The following is a 17,405-nucleotide window of genomic DNA, read 5'->3' on the forward strand; positions in this document are numbered from 1 at the left end:
ATGGTGGAACAGGCTTGAGGGACTGATTGATTTCTCTCCTGCTCTGATTTCTTAAGTTCTTGTGAAACAGATGATAGTTGCAGTAGATATCAATAGACTGGTCAGATAGGTAGAAAAGTGGCAAATGAAATTCAGCCTGAAAAAGTATACATAGAGTACCTGGAGAGGGCAAACAATGCAAAGCAATATATAATAAATGGTAGGATATTAAGAAGTGTGGAGGAATAGTGGGACCTTGAAATGCATGTCTACAGAATGTAGAAGTTTGTGCCATAGACAGATAAGATAGTTAAGAAGATATATGAGATACTTTCCTTAAGTAGCTGATGTATGGAATAATAAGGCTTCTGAGTGCACTGTACTACATAATTGTAAATTTTATTCATAAAGTATATTTTTAGGTATTTGTTCTTGACTTCACAACAGAAATTTGAAGATCACCCGAAAAGAAATTTCATTTCAGTGGATGATGTATTGGTCTAGATTTTCCTTCTTTCCTATGGCAAATACTTTGCCCCTCTACTGCCACTGTTTCACACTTGGCTAGAATAAACGTTATAGGAAAGCATATAACTGCTCACTTTGAGTGAATCGAAGTTTAATATTGGATGGAACTATGATGGTAGTGAGTGACAACTCAACAATGTCAAATGGGGATTTCAGCCTGATATTTGTACATTGAAATACCCATTGCATGATGTCTTGGAACCAAATAAGAGGTTGGGATAGCTTTATCCTTGATAATATAATGATAGGAAGGTTACAACATAGAAGGAAGCCTCTTGAGTTCATGTTAACTTCATGCAGGAGTAATCCAGCTGGTCCAACTCCCTATAGCCCTGTATTTTTTTTTCCCTTCCAAGAGTCAGTAATACACCCAAATTCACTTCCTTTGCCACATAAAGTGGAAGAATTGTTGAATTAATAATGTATAGGCTGGTGCAGCAGTTTCAAGTACATGATGCTTGCAGGTGGTGTTTTGAACAGCATGGGCCTCTATACAGCTAGTTGTTGATGGGAGTTTAATATAATTTAATGCCCAATAAGCTGAATAACTGTAGATCAGTGGAAATGCATCTAAGGTTTAACTTATTTGACAAATAATTTAAAGATTATTTTTATTCTCATTAATTTGGGGAAGAGAAATACTATAGAATGAAAGCACACCCTGAAACTTTAACTTTTATTTTAATCAGGTTTATTATTTAAGTATGTAACATAAGCTTACTGTGAAAAGCTGTTTTGAGGTTCTGTCACGTAAGCACCTCACCATTTATCAAGAAAAAAATTGGTAGAAATTTAAAATGAAGTTAGAATTACTGCAGGTGGAAATTGAAATGAAAGACTGAGTTTGCTATGCATTAAAATTGGTGCACCAAATGAGTTTGCTCCTTATGGAATAGATTGGCTGTTTATAGTTAATATTGTGAACTTGAATGAGCTCTGGCAGTTTTGTTTGAACCCTCAGTTAATATGAACTTGCATTCAGTTTTATTGATGTTATTTTGGCAATTGTTCTACAAGAAGCTCTAAGTTCACACTGATGAAGTATATGTCTGGACATGGGGTGGTTCTGCTGGTCTCATGAGCTGAAACAGATTCTCAGTGCAATGTAGAGAGCATTGTTAAACTGTACTAATTTTGTATTATATTTGACAAGGCAGTGATTAATGCCATCACAATGTGTAAAGTGGTAATTTGTTGTGTTCCTAATATAGACCACCTGTGGTTCAACCCATCCTTGTGAAGACGTACAGAAAAATAACTCAGCACCATGTGTGGTTACGCCAGATCATTCCATTACTTAATGGATTCTGTTTTGTCAGGGACTGCGACTTAAATATTAAATACAGCTCTGCAGCATTTCAGTTTGTATCAGTTTGCAAACAAAGTGTCAAGTTCCATGTGTCAACTGTCCATGGTGTGAATAGGGTAAGACAATCACAACACTGAAAATTTAACATATCCAAATATGAGTCAACACACCCTTTACAGCCAGTGTGTGTGAACCTCAATTAATTCTTATAATAAGTTAAAGAATTTTTAAACTTATTACAAAAATAAGAATATTCTTATTACAAAAAATGGCACATGACTTGAATGAATTGGACACAAAGCATTCCAGGAGTCTTTCAACTTGCTACCTATTCCTATCTAAAGATGGCAGATTTAGTTCCATCTGCTGTCATTTTCTTCTGGCATTTCCAACCTTCATAATTGCTGGTTGCTGTTGACATTGAAATTGTACCTTATAAAGCAGTGATAATGAGAAGATTTTGTAGGTACCAAACATGTTGCATAACTCAAGTGAAGAAGAGGAGTTTATGAGGTGGTAATGAATGTCTGAGCAATTTGGGATGCACCCATCTATACCTGTGGACACTCCCACACCTAGCAAAGCATACCTGAGATCATGTGCAACTTGTTTGCCTCTACTTCACCACAGCAGCAGTCTGGATAAAATACCGATAATATTGGAAATATAGATATTCATCCCATAAAAAGGAAGCCTGGTACAGCATGGAACTTTTATGCCATTATCATACAGCTCATTTGTCACATCACACAATCCTCAATAATTCAGTGTTTTCAGTTAGGTGAAATTCTGTATTTGCTAATTCCACTACCTTTATTACTAATCTTTTAAAAATGAGGCTACAGGACATTTGTTGGTGCCAGAATTATCTCAGGGTGTTGTAGCGATCACTTATAATGGCCCTGGACCTCTTACTATCTGCTTAATATCTTTTATATTTGCCTATTAAGTGAGCATATTCAAATGATAAACTGTGTATTCAACTACTGACCAAGTGAAGTCTGTCTGAAGAATTGTTAATGGAATCTTGCCTGTGATACAGGAAACTGGATTATGCCTGTGTTGTGTTGCTTTAGGAGGACAGGCCTGGCTTTTAAGAGTTCCCATTTCACATTCATGGCAAAACTGATGAGTCAGACTGAAATTATTTGTGGATTAGGAGTACATTTACTGTAAAGAAGGGCAGTTCTTTTCTGAGCAAACTTCTTTCTTATTTTGACCCAGTTTCAATAATATGGAAGATCACATTAATCCCATTAGCAACATCCCTCCAGATAGCTTTTACTTTTATTGAAAAAACTGGAGGCATTATATCATTGTTTCGAGGGGAATCCAGACCAACTTTAGTATTAGCCGCAGAGGCTTTGTTTTACCACATGATGCCCAAGGCATGGTGCGTAAAAGAGGTTTGCCAGATAAGACCGCCCTCCTTATGGAGGAAATCCATTGTACACAACTGCTCAGTAGACAAAGGTTTTCATAATTTTCTATATGTTGTCATGACATAGGAAGTCAGCTGTCACCTGCTCAATATATCTGCTTTGTAAATTGCCAATAGCTAGTACTGGCATAAAATATGCTTCTGAAAAATGCAAGATAAACAAAAACAAACCAAACACCACCGAAACATGAAGCAATTCATCAAGTCTATGAGTCTATGACAACATTGATAATGAATTAGCAATCTTATCTTAATTTATCAAAGCTGCCATTTATTTACATTTCAGTATTGCTTAAAGATAGGCATGACTGGTAACAGTATTCACACTCTTAATATACAACAGGAATATACCTTTCATTTTTCTCTGAAATTTCCTTTTGTGTCACTGTTATAAACACCAAAGCCCAGAAAATTTACTGTGTTTCAGTTTTATTTGTATACCAAATGCAGGAATTAATCTAAAAGCCAATCCCTGAATGTGGCTAAGTCCTTTGTGTGCAGATCAAGCAACTTTCTAGATTGGTTTTGGGTCTTCTGTGTGTAATGTAAGGGTATTTATGAAAACATATGCAATTATGTCAAATGACATACAATGCACCTGACGTCAGATGCAGAATCCATTTACATATCCTTGTCTTGTGATCGGGTTCCTCACAATGCATTTTTGCCTTATTCTGCATTATTGAAGATGAACTGTCCTTGTTCTGTCAGGTTGGTCCTCTTTAAAATTACTTTCCTTCCTCTTGTTATTCCTCACGCCATCACAACACCTCCCCCCCCACCCCCCTCCCCGTTCAGGCACTGTGATTGCTTGTTCCCATCCTCCAACTTTCAATCACTCCCTTAAAGTATCTCTCCTCTGCCACTATCTCATTGTTCTACCTGACCATCCTTTAAGAACTGATTCCTGTTTCCATTTCCTGAGGCCTGACTTGTTCCTCTAAGTTCCAAATTGTGGAACCAATTTCCCAACAGTGGAACTAAAGGAGGAATGGATTTTATGTATGCAAAGCCTTTCTGCTCTGCATCTTGCTTAGGGCCGTGACTGTGAGAATATTGTTGCTGGGGGCCATGCACAGAAATACACATGGTTTAGTGCACTTTTTGATTCATGGAAGAACATCCAGACCTAAATCTTTAGTATTAAGGCTCATCTTTGTGAACAATTAGTCAACTTTTCAGTGATTACCATAAAGGTAAGTTACAACCGTTTAAAAGCTGCTATCATGACATGTTCACATGAGTCTGGTGCATTTGGAAATATTTTTCCATCATTGGACATTTGGACTACTGAATTTGGATTCAACGATAGATATTCAGGTGCACGGATGACTCAGATATGACTTGGAATTTTCAACATTCCCATTGCTCACACTTAAACTTGTCCCTAGCAATTCTGAGAATATGCTGTAAACCTATTCACTCTGAAGGGTAATTTCATCAAGCAACAAAGTTAATTTGCTCTCAGAGGAACAATCCCAGCTCCTCTGCTCTGTCCATAACCGATGGGTCTCATCCCTGGTATCATTCTACTAAATCTCTTGTGCAGTCTCCCAAGGCTTTGTCATCCATCTTAAACTATGACACCCAGAACTACATAAAGTATTTCAACTGACCTAATCTAATCTATTGGTATCTGAAAGGACATGGTGACATTTTTATAAGAATTAAATTTTCATGGAACCTTCCTTGTGCACATCATAGCCATATTATACATAAACAATAAAAAGTAACCAACTAGAAATATAGGAGCAGAAATCATCTTTGACTGCTATCAATAATTGGGTAGTAACATACAGAAAAGAATATTGACTTCTTTCTAGAGTACTGAAGTATTATGATTTACAAACAAAAACAATATAGTGCATATGTAATGCTGGTAATCAAAAATGAATCTCTACTTTATAATTTTTCAAAACTGCATGTGATCCAGAAACAAAAATGTCTTTGTGTTTTTAGTGAGATAATTGAACCATACTTTTTTTTCAAAATGAGCTAGAACTGAACCAGAATTCTTTGGGATGACTTAGAACAGCCCAGCGCATATCAAAGTAAACCATAAATTTCATTTGCATAAAAAATATATTTTGAACTTGTTGCTGAAGAGAATGGTTTAGTTTTTAGAAAGTATCCTGCATCCAGTGAATTTATATTTGATTCTGACTTAGTATATCCCAAAATAACTGCTAATTTTGCGTGAAAGCTATTTTGTGAGTAACAATTTTATTGCTGTTTGACAGAAAACTTCAGTGTTTACTAAGAACTTTTAAGTCGTGATGTTCAGTCACTTTATACTGAATGTTGGATGTGCTTCTTTCACTAACTAGCTTTAATCTTCAAAATTGGTGTCAGATTATTATGTCAACACTTTCATTTAACATAAGCAAACAATGATTCAGTAATACATTCAGCCATTGATTCTTTCATCCATGCCTGATCTTTGAATATATAATGATAATCAGATATAGGCTGCTAGAAGTATTTACAAGTGATTTGTTAATACTTTCACTGTGATTTTTGGTATAAACCTGTAAGTATGATGACATCACAAGGTTTCAGATTATCCATACACTCAGAATAGTTTCAATGTAAAGCAATGAAGTAAAACAAGAACTGATTTATTCTTGACTTTTCAAGGGTCAAGTGCCAGTACACCATTAAGTGCATTTCAGGACATACATATAAGTTGTTCATCGAGAAATCCTGAAAATGTTCAGAATATTTCATTGCTAAGAATTTCAATATTTAAATTTTAACAGATTAATTATTTTGGTCACCTTTATTACAAAATAATAATTAACTTTTCACACAGTTGGAGTTAAATGCAGAACAAAATAACAACTTGGCCAAAATGTGGCCACTGTATTGCCAGGTACATTTTATTGCAGTTTAATTTTCATGCAAGCATAGCTTTAGTTATGGATCATTGTCATAAAACATAGAAGTACTATTTAACTAAAGTTATATGGAACAATGAGAACTTAGCAGTTGTCATACATGAATTCAAAATTCATCATGAAGCACCTTTGTAAGGAGAAGCTAACTTACTGAGTTTCTGTAACCACTTTGATGTGTGCTACAACATTGATGTTGTGATTACTTCAGATATTAATGATTCAGGAATGCATTCACATTGTAACAATTATACAGCAGTTTAGGTTTGCAACAAATGCTGCATTTGCCGTGTGAAAGCAGCATCAATTCAACACCAGAATGAAGCTGACTGGAGCTTCCTTTGCTTTAGTCAATTTACATCTTGTGACAGAATTTACACCATTGAGTTATAGTTGTGCCACATGGTTTCTGACTTGTACTGATGCAAAAGTGTGGAGTCTAACCACACTTCGGTTTGAATGGACCATATGTAGAGGCAGTGGATCAATTTGGATTAATTGTGACAATGAATAGACAGTTCAGTAAAACAAAATGGAGAGAAATGGACCACAGTGTGTGAATTGGCACCCGTTTGTCACAATGTCTAAATTTGTAACTAAGTTTAAATGTATTGAATTTTGCAGGAAAGTTTGTGTGGTGAGCTACAGTTAACCCAATTCCCTTTGGCTATTCTATTTCAGACTGCATTTGCTTTTAAGTAGCTAGATTAATACATCTTGTCTGTTGCAACGAATTAGCCTCAATGATATTAATTATTTGCAGCTGTGGGGGAGGATTGTGAAAGTTTTGATCGTAGCGCAAAATAGATTTAAAACTATCAAGGAATCAGGCTCCAAAAACTTTTGAACTTTGATAGTAATTAATTGGAATGTGTTCTGCTGAATATAAAATACTATTCCTTTTAAAATATGGCTGAAAGGTATTGGGTTATACCGCAATAAAATCAACTGGCAGAATGAAAATAATGTATCTTTTTTATTATATATAAAATCCCCCAACCTAGAGCTAAGTGTTGCTCATGGATATAGCTTGTACAAGCAATGTAGAGCAAAAGTGTATAGACCTCTTATATTCCTTCATTCAGTGAGAGAATTTCTAGGCGATCTGATTAGTTCCAGCAGTGAAGAACTGAATTTGGAATAATAGGGGCTTGTATTTATGTTCTGCTGTTTATCCATATCTGGTAAACTCAAGCAAGGTCTCTTCCAGGTTGACCAATAGAATCTATCATTACAGAGGAAAATGGATGTATCCCACAAACGCATGGTCATCTGGACTGACACAATCAATTTGTAGCAATGTAAACAAATGCTTTAGTTTATGGAGAGGTTCTGACCTTCCAGTGGAGATTTAGTGGACCAGACCTTGTGCAGGATTTCACTGCAGAAATGCTTCAGCTTCCCATACAAAACAGAAATCTTGAACTTGCTGGCTATTCCTCAGTTGCAATTTCATGACTGCACTCTGATGTTGGACACCTCTTGGAGTCCAGTGGGAGAACATGAACTTGCACAAGTTCCACAGCTGGGAAATCTACCTCCTGAATTTGAGTTTAATAAATCAGGCAGCAGAATATAAAAATCTCAAAAACAGCTGGACTTCTGTAAACACCCTACTTAGTTACTAATTTCCACAGGGAATAGAGTTCGTCAGCCCTACTGAGTGAGTTTTACAGATGTCCCATGCAGTGAAATTGATTGCATTGGCAGCAAATACAGGCTTGTCAGTATTGTTCACATCCCGAGAACAAAAAAAAACTATACAGGCCATCCCAGGTTAAGAATGCCTGATTTATGGACATCCTGACACGTGAACGAGCTCCCATAATTTTATTAAATTCAAAAGTCTGACATACTTATGAACGGCAGAACTAGTTTCTCTCTCTCCACTTTTAGTAATTGTTATTTCTTATCAGTTTTATGTGCTTTTGATGCCATTCGTTACAATACTGTGGAAGTATGGTTACCACGTTGAGTGATTTTTGTGTATTTTCCAACTCCTGGACAAAATCGACTTCTGGACATCTGTGAAAATGGAACCAATTCATTACCCAGGGTCAGCCTGTAACCCAGCTACTGCTGAAATGGAAAGAGAAAGTGCTGGAAATCCTGTGTTGTGGGGAAGCAAGGGAGGAAGTACTTTATGCTCTGACAATAATCTTATAATCCTCTCCAGATACAGGCTGTGGTGTATGGAGGAATGTAAATATTGTACTATTGCTTATAAAGGTGGAAGGGGATAGAGTAAGTATTTACAGATCAGTCAGTCTAACTCCAATGATGGGAAGATTCTGAGAGACAGTATTAATCATCTTTAGAAGGAAGATTAATCAAGTACAATCATCATGGATTTGTTAAAGGAAAGTCTTGCCTGACCATCTTGGCTGATTTTTTTGAGAAACTAACGAGGAGATTGATAAGGGTAGTGCCTTTGATGTAATCTATATGAATTTTACAAGGGTTTTGACAAGGTCCCACTGGGAAACCTGATCAGAAGACACAAGAGATCATCCTAATTTGGATCAAAACTTGGCCCAGGTGCTGCTGTTGCAGACCAAATGTATAGTTCTTTTTTGGGCAGCAGGAACTCATTGGGCATTAATGTCTGTAATTCTATACTTATTCAAATGTCAGGCTAGCATATAAAAATTATTTTTAAATGTTGGGGCATATTATCATGGGAAACCTGGATGCCAACAATTGTCAGTGATTCCTGTTGTACAGTGAGAAAGTGGGATATAATCACCCCCATGATCTCAAGGAAGCATAATCTTTTCACTTGCCTTCATGTGCCCTGGAGACTGCCAGTGCTGATCTACACCTGAAGTTGCTAGTAGTTATTGTGTCATCACCAAATTGAAAATCTAGGCTGACACATTGAGAGTGTACTGTACTGTTAGAGGTGCCAATTTTTTAAATTTTTATTTTGTGCAGTGAATAGCAAATAGTTCATGACCAGTAGAGAAGAAAAAGAATTGAAAACAAAATAATAGCCTGTAGTTCAGTAATATAGAAATGTGATGATTGTTCTTATTGTTTGTTTTGTATTTGTTCTACAGGATTCCACAAGACAGAGACACGAACAGAAGAAAACTGTCTCATTCAGTAGTATGCCTTCTGAAAGGAAAATTAGCAGCGCCATTGATTGCATTAGCTTCATGCAGGCTGGCTGTGAGCTGAAGAAAGTGCGTTCAAATACTCGCATCTATAGTCGCTTCTTTACTTTGGACCTTGACCTTCTGGCTTTGCGTTGGGAACCATCCAAAAAGGACCCTGACAAGGCTAAACTTGATGTTTCTTTGTTTAAAGAGGTTAGAGTTGGAAAAAACACAGAGACTTTCAGAAGTTGTGCAGTTGTGGATCAGATTTGCGAAGACTGTTCCTTCTCATTAATATATGGGGATAATTATGAGTCGTTGGACCTTGTAGCAAGTTCTGCAGATGTCGCTAATATCTGGGTGACAGGCCTACGTTATATTGCTTTACATGGTAAGCAAGCTCTGTATTTGATCGAAGATGACCAGCATACACCAAGGACTAAGTGGCTCCATTCTGTGTTTGATGAGGCTGATGTAGATGGCAATGGAATTATGTTAGAAGACACAGCAGTGAAACTGATAAAGAAACTCAATCCAGGTTTGAAGGAGGCAAGAATCAGAATTAAATTTAGAGAGGTACAGAGACAGAAAGGAAAGCTAACTACAAGGGTAACAAAGGAGGAATTTTCTGATGTCTACAGTGATCTATGCACTAGGCCTGAGGTATATTTCTTACTTGTTCAAATATCCAGGAATAAAGAATATCTAGATGCCAAAGATTTAATGTTATTTTTAGAAACTGAACAAGGAATGCTACATGCAACAAAGGAAATGTGTCTCGATCTTATAAGGAGATATGAACCTTCGCAACAAGGTCAACTGCAGGGTTACCTTAGTATTGATGGCTTTACACGATATCTGTTATCAGCAGAGTGCAGCATATTTGATCCAGAACACAATAAAGTCTGTCAGGATATGACTCAGCCATTATCCCATTATTATATCAATGCCTCTTACAACACCTATCTGAAAGAAAGCAATATTAAAGGTACACCTGATGTGCATGGATATGTTAAGGCCTTGAAATTGGGCTGTAGAAGTATTGAGCTTGATGTGTATAATGGTCCAAATAATGAGCCAGTTGTCAGTAAACGCAACAATGTGACCTCACCAATCCCCTTCTGTAATGTCATTGAAGTGATTAATAAGTATGCCTTTGTAACTTCAGAGTACCCTTTGATTGTATATTTGCGAAATCACTGCACAGTAGAACAACAAAAAGTGATGGCTCAGAAAATGAAAAAGATCTTTGGAGAAAAAATATATACAGAGCTACCAAATTCAGCAGAAGGCTACCTCCCTGCACCAGAGAAGTTGAAGAGAAAAATAATCTTGAAGGGAAAGAAACTAGCACAAAACAATGACTTATCAGAAGGTGACGTGACAGATGAAGATGAAGAAGCACTGGTTTCCAGAAGGTTGACTGATACGTTTTTTGTTGCTAAGCGGACAATTCGATTGTGTAGGGAACTCTCTGATTTGGTCACTCTGTGTCAGACTGTGCAGTTCACAGATTTTCAGTATTCAATGAAGAACCAGAAATATTGGGAAACATGCAATTTCATTGAATCTGACGCAAGAATATTGGCAAATGAATTCCCAGGAGACTTTGTGAACTATAATAAAAGATTTCTGTCACGTGTTTTCCCTGCTCTCTTGGGCATAGAATCGAGCAATTTGAATCCACAAGAATTCTGGAATTGTGGATGCCAGTTGGTGGCCATCAACTGCCAGATCCCAGGCCCAATGTTGGATCTTAACATTGGCTGGTTTCGTCAGAATGGTTGTTGTGGTTACGTTTTACGTCCTGCGATCATGCGCGATGAGCTGTCCTATTTCAGTGCCTACACTGAGGGAGTGTTTCCAGGAGTCTCACCTCAGGTTCTGCACATAAAAATAATCAGTGGTCAGAACTTTCCAAAGCCTAAAGGTTCTGGTACGAAAGGAGATGTCGTAGATCCATATGTTTTTGTGGAAATTCATGGGATTCCTGTGGACTGTGCAGAAATGAGAACCAGGACTATTCATCAAAATGGAGAGAACCCTATGTTTGATGAAAGCCTGGAGTTTGAAATCAATCTGCCTGAGCTTGCAATGGTTCGATTTGTTGCTTTAGATGATGACTACATTGGGGATGAATTTATTGGCCAGTACTCTATCCCATTTGATTGTCTGCAGACTGGATATCGACATGTTCCTCTATACACATTCACTGGGGAAGAAATTGAACTTGCTACGCTTTTTGTTCATGTTGCAATCACTGACCGAAGAGGTGGAGGAAAGGCTCACAGACGTGGCCATTCAGTTAGAAAAGGGAAGAACACAATAAAATACACCATGTTAAGGACTACTGGGATCAAAATTGTTGATGATACATTCAAAGTTGCAGGCCATCCATTACGAGAAGCTGCAGATATCAGAGAAAATGTGCAGGTAATAAATTACTGAAGATGAAATGATTTGTAATATTTAGAATTACTTCTGGATCATATTACACTAAGTAATACATTTTATTGAAATTGAGGACATATCTATGTTTGCTAAACCCACAGAGTGACAATTTATTTCCCCACCTTACTACCCCTTCCTTCCAATACAGGCGACCCCGGAGTTACAGCCACTCGGATTACAGAAATTTGCCCTTGCAGAATTCACAAATCACTACCCAAAATTTTGAGACACGGAATAAGCTAAGTAAATAAATACACATAACACTTATTTTTTTTCAGTTTGCATTTCTTGACATACGCGCAGATGAGTGAGGTGACAGTGGGGGAGCACTTTGGGACCAGTGACCATAGTTCTATTAGTTTTAAAATGGTTATGGAAAGGGACAGAACTGGTCCATAGGTTCAAGTTCTAAATTGGGGCAAGGCAAGTTTTGATGCTGTGAGACAGGAGCTTACAAAGGCTGATTGGAGTAGGTTGTTTGTGGGCAAAGGAGCCACAGGCAAGTGGGAAGCTGTTAATGGTGAGATAGTGAAAGCTCAAGGTCTGCATGTTCCTGTTAGAGTGAAGGGCTGGTAGGAGTAGGGAACCCTGGATAACAAGGGATATTGAGGCCCTGGCCAGGAGAAGGAAGCATGGGTCAAGTACAGGCAGCTGGTATCAAACAAGTCCCTGGAGGAGTATGGGGCATGCAGGAAAGTACTCAAGCAGGAAATCAGGAGGGCAAAAAGGGGGCATGAGATAATTTTGGCAGAGAAGATTAAGGAAAATCCAAAGAGAATTTATAAGGACATTAAGGGAAAAGGAATAACTAGAGAGAGAATAGGGCCCCTCAAAGACCAAAGGGGACACTTCTGTGTGGAACTGCAGGAGATGGGCAAAATAAATATTTCTCCTCTGCTTTTATTGTGGAGCAAGACATGAGGACTTTGGAACGACAAAAAGTTAATGGGGATGTCTTGGGGACAATTCGCATTACAGTAAAGGAGGTACTAGATTTCTTAAAAGGTATGAAGGTAGACAAATCTCCAGGGCCTGACCATGTATATCCAAGAACACTGAGGGAGGCTAGAGTAGAAATTGCAGGAGCCCTGGCTGAGACATCTGCATCATTATTAGCCATAGATGAGGTGCCGGTAGACTGGAGGGTAGCGCATGTTGTGCCTTTATTTAAGAAGGGTGGCAAAGAAAAACCTGGGAACGATAGACTAGTAACTCTAATATCTGTGGTAGGTAAATTACTGGAGAGGATTCTGAGGGATAAGATGTATATACATCTGGAAAAACAGGAGTTGATTCGGAGTAGTCAGCATGGCTTTGTGCATGGGAGATCATGTCTTACGAACTTGATTGAGTTTATTGATGACCTAACCAAGAAAGTTGGTGAGGGCAGGGCAGTAGACGTGGTTTATGTGGGCTTCAGTAAGGCTATTGATAATCCACATGGTAGGCTGCTCTGGAAGGTTAGATCACATGGAATCCAGGGAGAGCTGGCTAACTGGATACACAACTGGCTTGATGGTAGAAAGTAGAGGGTGATGGTGGAAGGTTGTTTCTTGGACTGGTGTACCTCAGGGTTTGGCGCTGGGCCCACTGGTTTGTCTTCTATATCTACGATTTGGTTAAGAAAGTATAGGGCATGGTTAGTAAGTTTGCAGATGACACTAAAATAGGTGGTACAGTGAACAATGAAAAAGGTTATCAAAAATTACTCAGCTGATCAAGATCCCCCTGTAAGTGGGCTGAGGAATGGCAAGTGGAGTTTAATTCGGATAAGTGCAAGGTTTTGCATTTTGGAAAGTCAAATCTAGGTAGGGCTTTCACAGTGAATGGCAGGGCCCTGGGGAGCATTGTAAAACTGAGAGACCTTGCTGTACAAGTACATGGTTGACTGAAAGTGAAGTCACAGGTAGACAGGGTGGTGAGTATATAAGTCAGGCACTGAGTATAAAAATTGAGAGGTCATGGTGCGGTTGTACAGGGCGCTGGTGAGGTTGCACTTGGAGTATTGTGTTCAGTTTTGGTCTCCCCGCTATAGGAAGGGTGTTATTAAACTGGAAAGAGTGCAGAAAAGATTTACAAGGATGCTGCCAGGACTTGAGGGACTGAGTTATAGGGAAAGGTTGGAAAGGCTAGGACTTTATTCCTTCGACCATAAAAGACTAAGATGTGATCTTACAGAGGGGTGTATAAAATCTTCTTCCCAGGGTTGGGGTATCAAGAACTAGAGGGCATAAGGTTTATGGTGAGAGGGGAAAGATTTAATCGGAGCTACATGGGCAACTTTTTTACACAAAGGGTGGCAGCTATGTGGAACCAGCCGCCAGAGGAAGTGGTTGAGGCAGGTACAATAACAATTTTTAAAAGACAGTTAGACAGGTACATGGATTTGAAAGGTTTAGAAGGCTATGGACCAAACGCTGGCAAATGGGACTAGCTTGGATGGGGCATCTTGATCAGCATGGACCAGATGGGCTGAAGGGTCTGTTCCCGTGCTGTATGAGTCTATGACACAGCTTTACATGATGGAAAATCGTGATACAGACTGTTTTCTATGAACGCAACCCCTCAGTAACATAGGATCTCTGCCACTATCACGGTCTTTTTGACAAAAATGAGGAAGATTCTAGCTGAAAATAGGCCATAATCTCACAAGTTTGAGCAAATTGGAAACTTGTGCATCCATTTATGGTCTTGCCTTCCTTATCTCTGTGAACTCTTCCAGTTCTATAATCTGATAGGTGTCTCTGCTTTTCTACAGATGAGATCTTGAGTATCCCTAATTTACATTACTCCACAACTGGTGGCAGTACATTCAGCTGATTAGGCTCTATCTCTGCAATTAGCTCCCTAAACTGCTATGATTCACCCTCCTCCTTTAAGACATTCCCAAAGTTCATCTCCTGTGAATATTTCCGATTATGTTCCTAATATCTCCAAATATTGTCTGTTAATGCTGTTGTGATAGTGCCTGGACTCTTGTAAGTACACAATTACAGCAGAAAAGTGTTGGGGAATTGTATTTCTGTCCTTCATTGTCATTGAACTGCATTGATGTTTATTTGTTGTGAAGTGTGCTATCGGGAGTGTCAGAAAACATGCTGCTAATAAATTGGTGTTTGTAGAATGTTATGCATGCATATTTAATTTATCCTTTGCTCTGGAAGTGAATTGACTGAAACTTAATTTAGCAGATGGTGGTTTAAATACTTGATCAGGGAAATACCTTGTTTTAAGGACAGAAAAAAAGGAAGCAGCTAAAATGTAGAATTAAATATATCTGAATTTAAATTGAAACTGTTTGATTAATAATTTGTTATTTAATGTATGCAGTATGTGGTACCAGTTACACATGGTAATGACTTTGAGCTACATATTTCATGTTTACAGATTAAACATTTTAAAATAGGATAAGTAAAGAATTAAGGATGAGGCCACAACTGTTTAAAATTTATATTAATGACATAGATGAAGCATAATCTATCGAGACACAAGAGACTGCAGATGCTAGAATCTGGAGCAAAAAACAAACAGCTAGAGGAACTCAGTGGGTCGAACAGCATCTGTGTGGGGAGGGGAAGGAATTATCAGCATTTGGGTCAAGACCCTGTGTCAGAGAGTGGTGGTCATGGGGGGACATTACGTGTTTGGTTGGACAGATAACACCCTCATAAACTGGATCCAAAGTCCTATATCTTATGTCAGAGTGAGGACCATACTAAACTGATAAGAGGATATACAGGGAGGTGGGGGGAAGGGGATATACAGGGAGGTGGGGGGTGTGGGGGCGGTGGGGGGGGAGGAAGGAGGTGAATATCAGATGTTGTTGTATGTATAGGGAACAGTAACATAGGAAGGAAAGGACAAGGTGTCCTGTTTGGAGGTGTCAGCAGTTAAATAAAAGATCTCTCAAGGGTTATAACTAAGATTTTTATTTGAGCCACTAGCAAATTCATTTTGCCCTGAGGGAGTGGTGTAGCAAAGAGGGTTTCTACTTTATTATTCAGTGGTACCAGTACTAGATTGGAAGAAACTGCTGCTGAGATGGGCTCCCTATGAACTCATTTAGACCATAGAAACAGCAAAAATTAATAGAATGGGGCAGGGAGAGAATTAGAAAATAAATTAAGGAGCAGAATCTCAGACAGTAACCTACAAATTACACCCCCCCCCCCACCCCCGCCCCAGTGCTGTGCAGGAGTGAGTTTGGACATGGGAGGATTGTGTCGATGAATGCATGAATGGGGTGATGTTGCAGGCAGCAAGGGGATGGGGAGTACTTTCAATACATTGATCATTGGGACCAATGTGGTTGTGATCATTTTTCATTTCTCTCAGTTCAGTTACCATTCATATGAAATGGGACCAGGACTTGATCATTTGGCCCTTTGAGCCTGCTCCACCATTCCCGTAGATTATTACTGAATTTCTACCACAGCACCATTTTCCTGCATTGTCTCCATATCCCTTGATCCTTAATATCCAGAAATCTGTTGATCTCTTTTAAAAGAATTCATTGACTGAGCTTCTACCACCTGTGGGTTAAAGAATTCCTGATCCATGAAGAAATTTCTCCTCATTTTTGTTCTAAATGGACTTACTCTTTTTCTGAGATTGCGACTCCTCATTCTAGACTCGTCGGCCACAGGAAACATCCTCCTATCGTGTTGTATGAGAATTATGTAAGTTACAATGCAATCTCCTCTCATTCTTCCAAATATGAGAGAATACAGGCCTAAATCTCCCCTCATACTTGACTTCACTCAGTCTGTGGCAAGTATATCTTTTTTTAGCTAAGGAGAGCAAAACTGTGCATAGTACTCCAGGTGCGGTCTCACCCAGGCCCTGTACATTAACTAAGGCACCTTTACTCCTGTATTCAGATCGTCTCTTAATAAAGGCCAACATACCATTTGCCTTCCTGTTCACCTACTGTCTCTGCATGTTGGCCTTCTTTGACTTGTGTAGAAGGATACCTGGGTCCTTTAGCATTTTATGTTATCCAATCTCTCACCATTTAAAACATATTTTCTTTCTGTTTTGTACATGAAAGTGGATAACTTCACATGCATCCACATTATATTGCGTCTGCTGTGCTCTTGCCCACTCACTCAGCTTGACTATGTTCCTTTGAAGCCTCTTTATATCCTTCTCCCTACCATTCATATTGCCATGTGTTTTAGGTGAGAAGGGGTGTGAGAGGAGATGGGTGGGGCAAGTTTTTTATTCAAGTGGGTGCCTGGAATGCACTGCCAAGGGTGGTAGTGGAGGCAAATGCGATAGAGGCATTTAAAAGGCTCTTAGATAAGCACATGGATGTGCAGAGAATGGAGGGAATTGGACATTATGTTGGCAGATGGGATTAATTTAGTTAGGCGTTTAATTATTAGTTTAATTAGTTCAGCGCGACATCATGGGCTGAAGGACCTGTTCCTGTGCTGTACTGTTCTATGTTCTATACTATGTATGTCCTACCTTATCTGACCCTCCAAGATGCATCACTTTGCACTTATCAGGACTAAACTCCATCTGCCATTGCTCTACCCAACTTATCAGCTGACCAGTATCTTCCTGTAGCCTTAGAATATTCTCCTCACTGTCCGCAACACCACCAATTTTTGTGTCATCTGTAAATTAGTAATCATACCTCCAACATTAGTATGCAAGTCGTTATTGTATATAACAAGCAGTAAGGGCCCTCCCTAGTA

General features: G+C 38.7%; 1 protein-coding gene across 2 annotated transcripts in view; it reads left to right on the plus strand.

Moving 5' to 3' along the window:
* Positions 1 to 17,405, plus strand: part of plcl1 (phospholipase C like 1) — a 193,263-nt gene that overhangs the window by 150,797 nt on the left and 25,061 nt on the right. For both annotated transcript variants that reach the window (XM_052029664.1, XM_052029672.1), the window contains exon 2: positions 9,211 to 11,682. In XM_052029664.1, the coding sequence (XP_051885624.1) occupies positions 9,211 to 11,682 (2,472 nt within the window). The remainder of the gene's footprint in view (positions 1 to 9,210; positions 11,683 to 17,405) is intronic.

The sequence above is a fragment of the Pristis pectinata genome, chromosome 1 (assembly GCF_009764475.1).
Source record: "Pristis pectinata isolate sPriPec2 chromosome 1, sPriPec2.1.pri, whole genome shotgun sequence".
Classification (NCBI taxonomy): Eukaryota; Metazoa; Chordata; class Chondrichthyes; order Rhinopristiformes; family Pristidae; genus Pristis; species Pristis pectinata.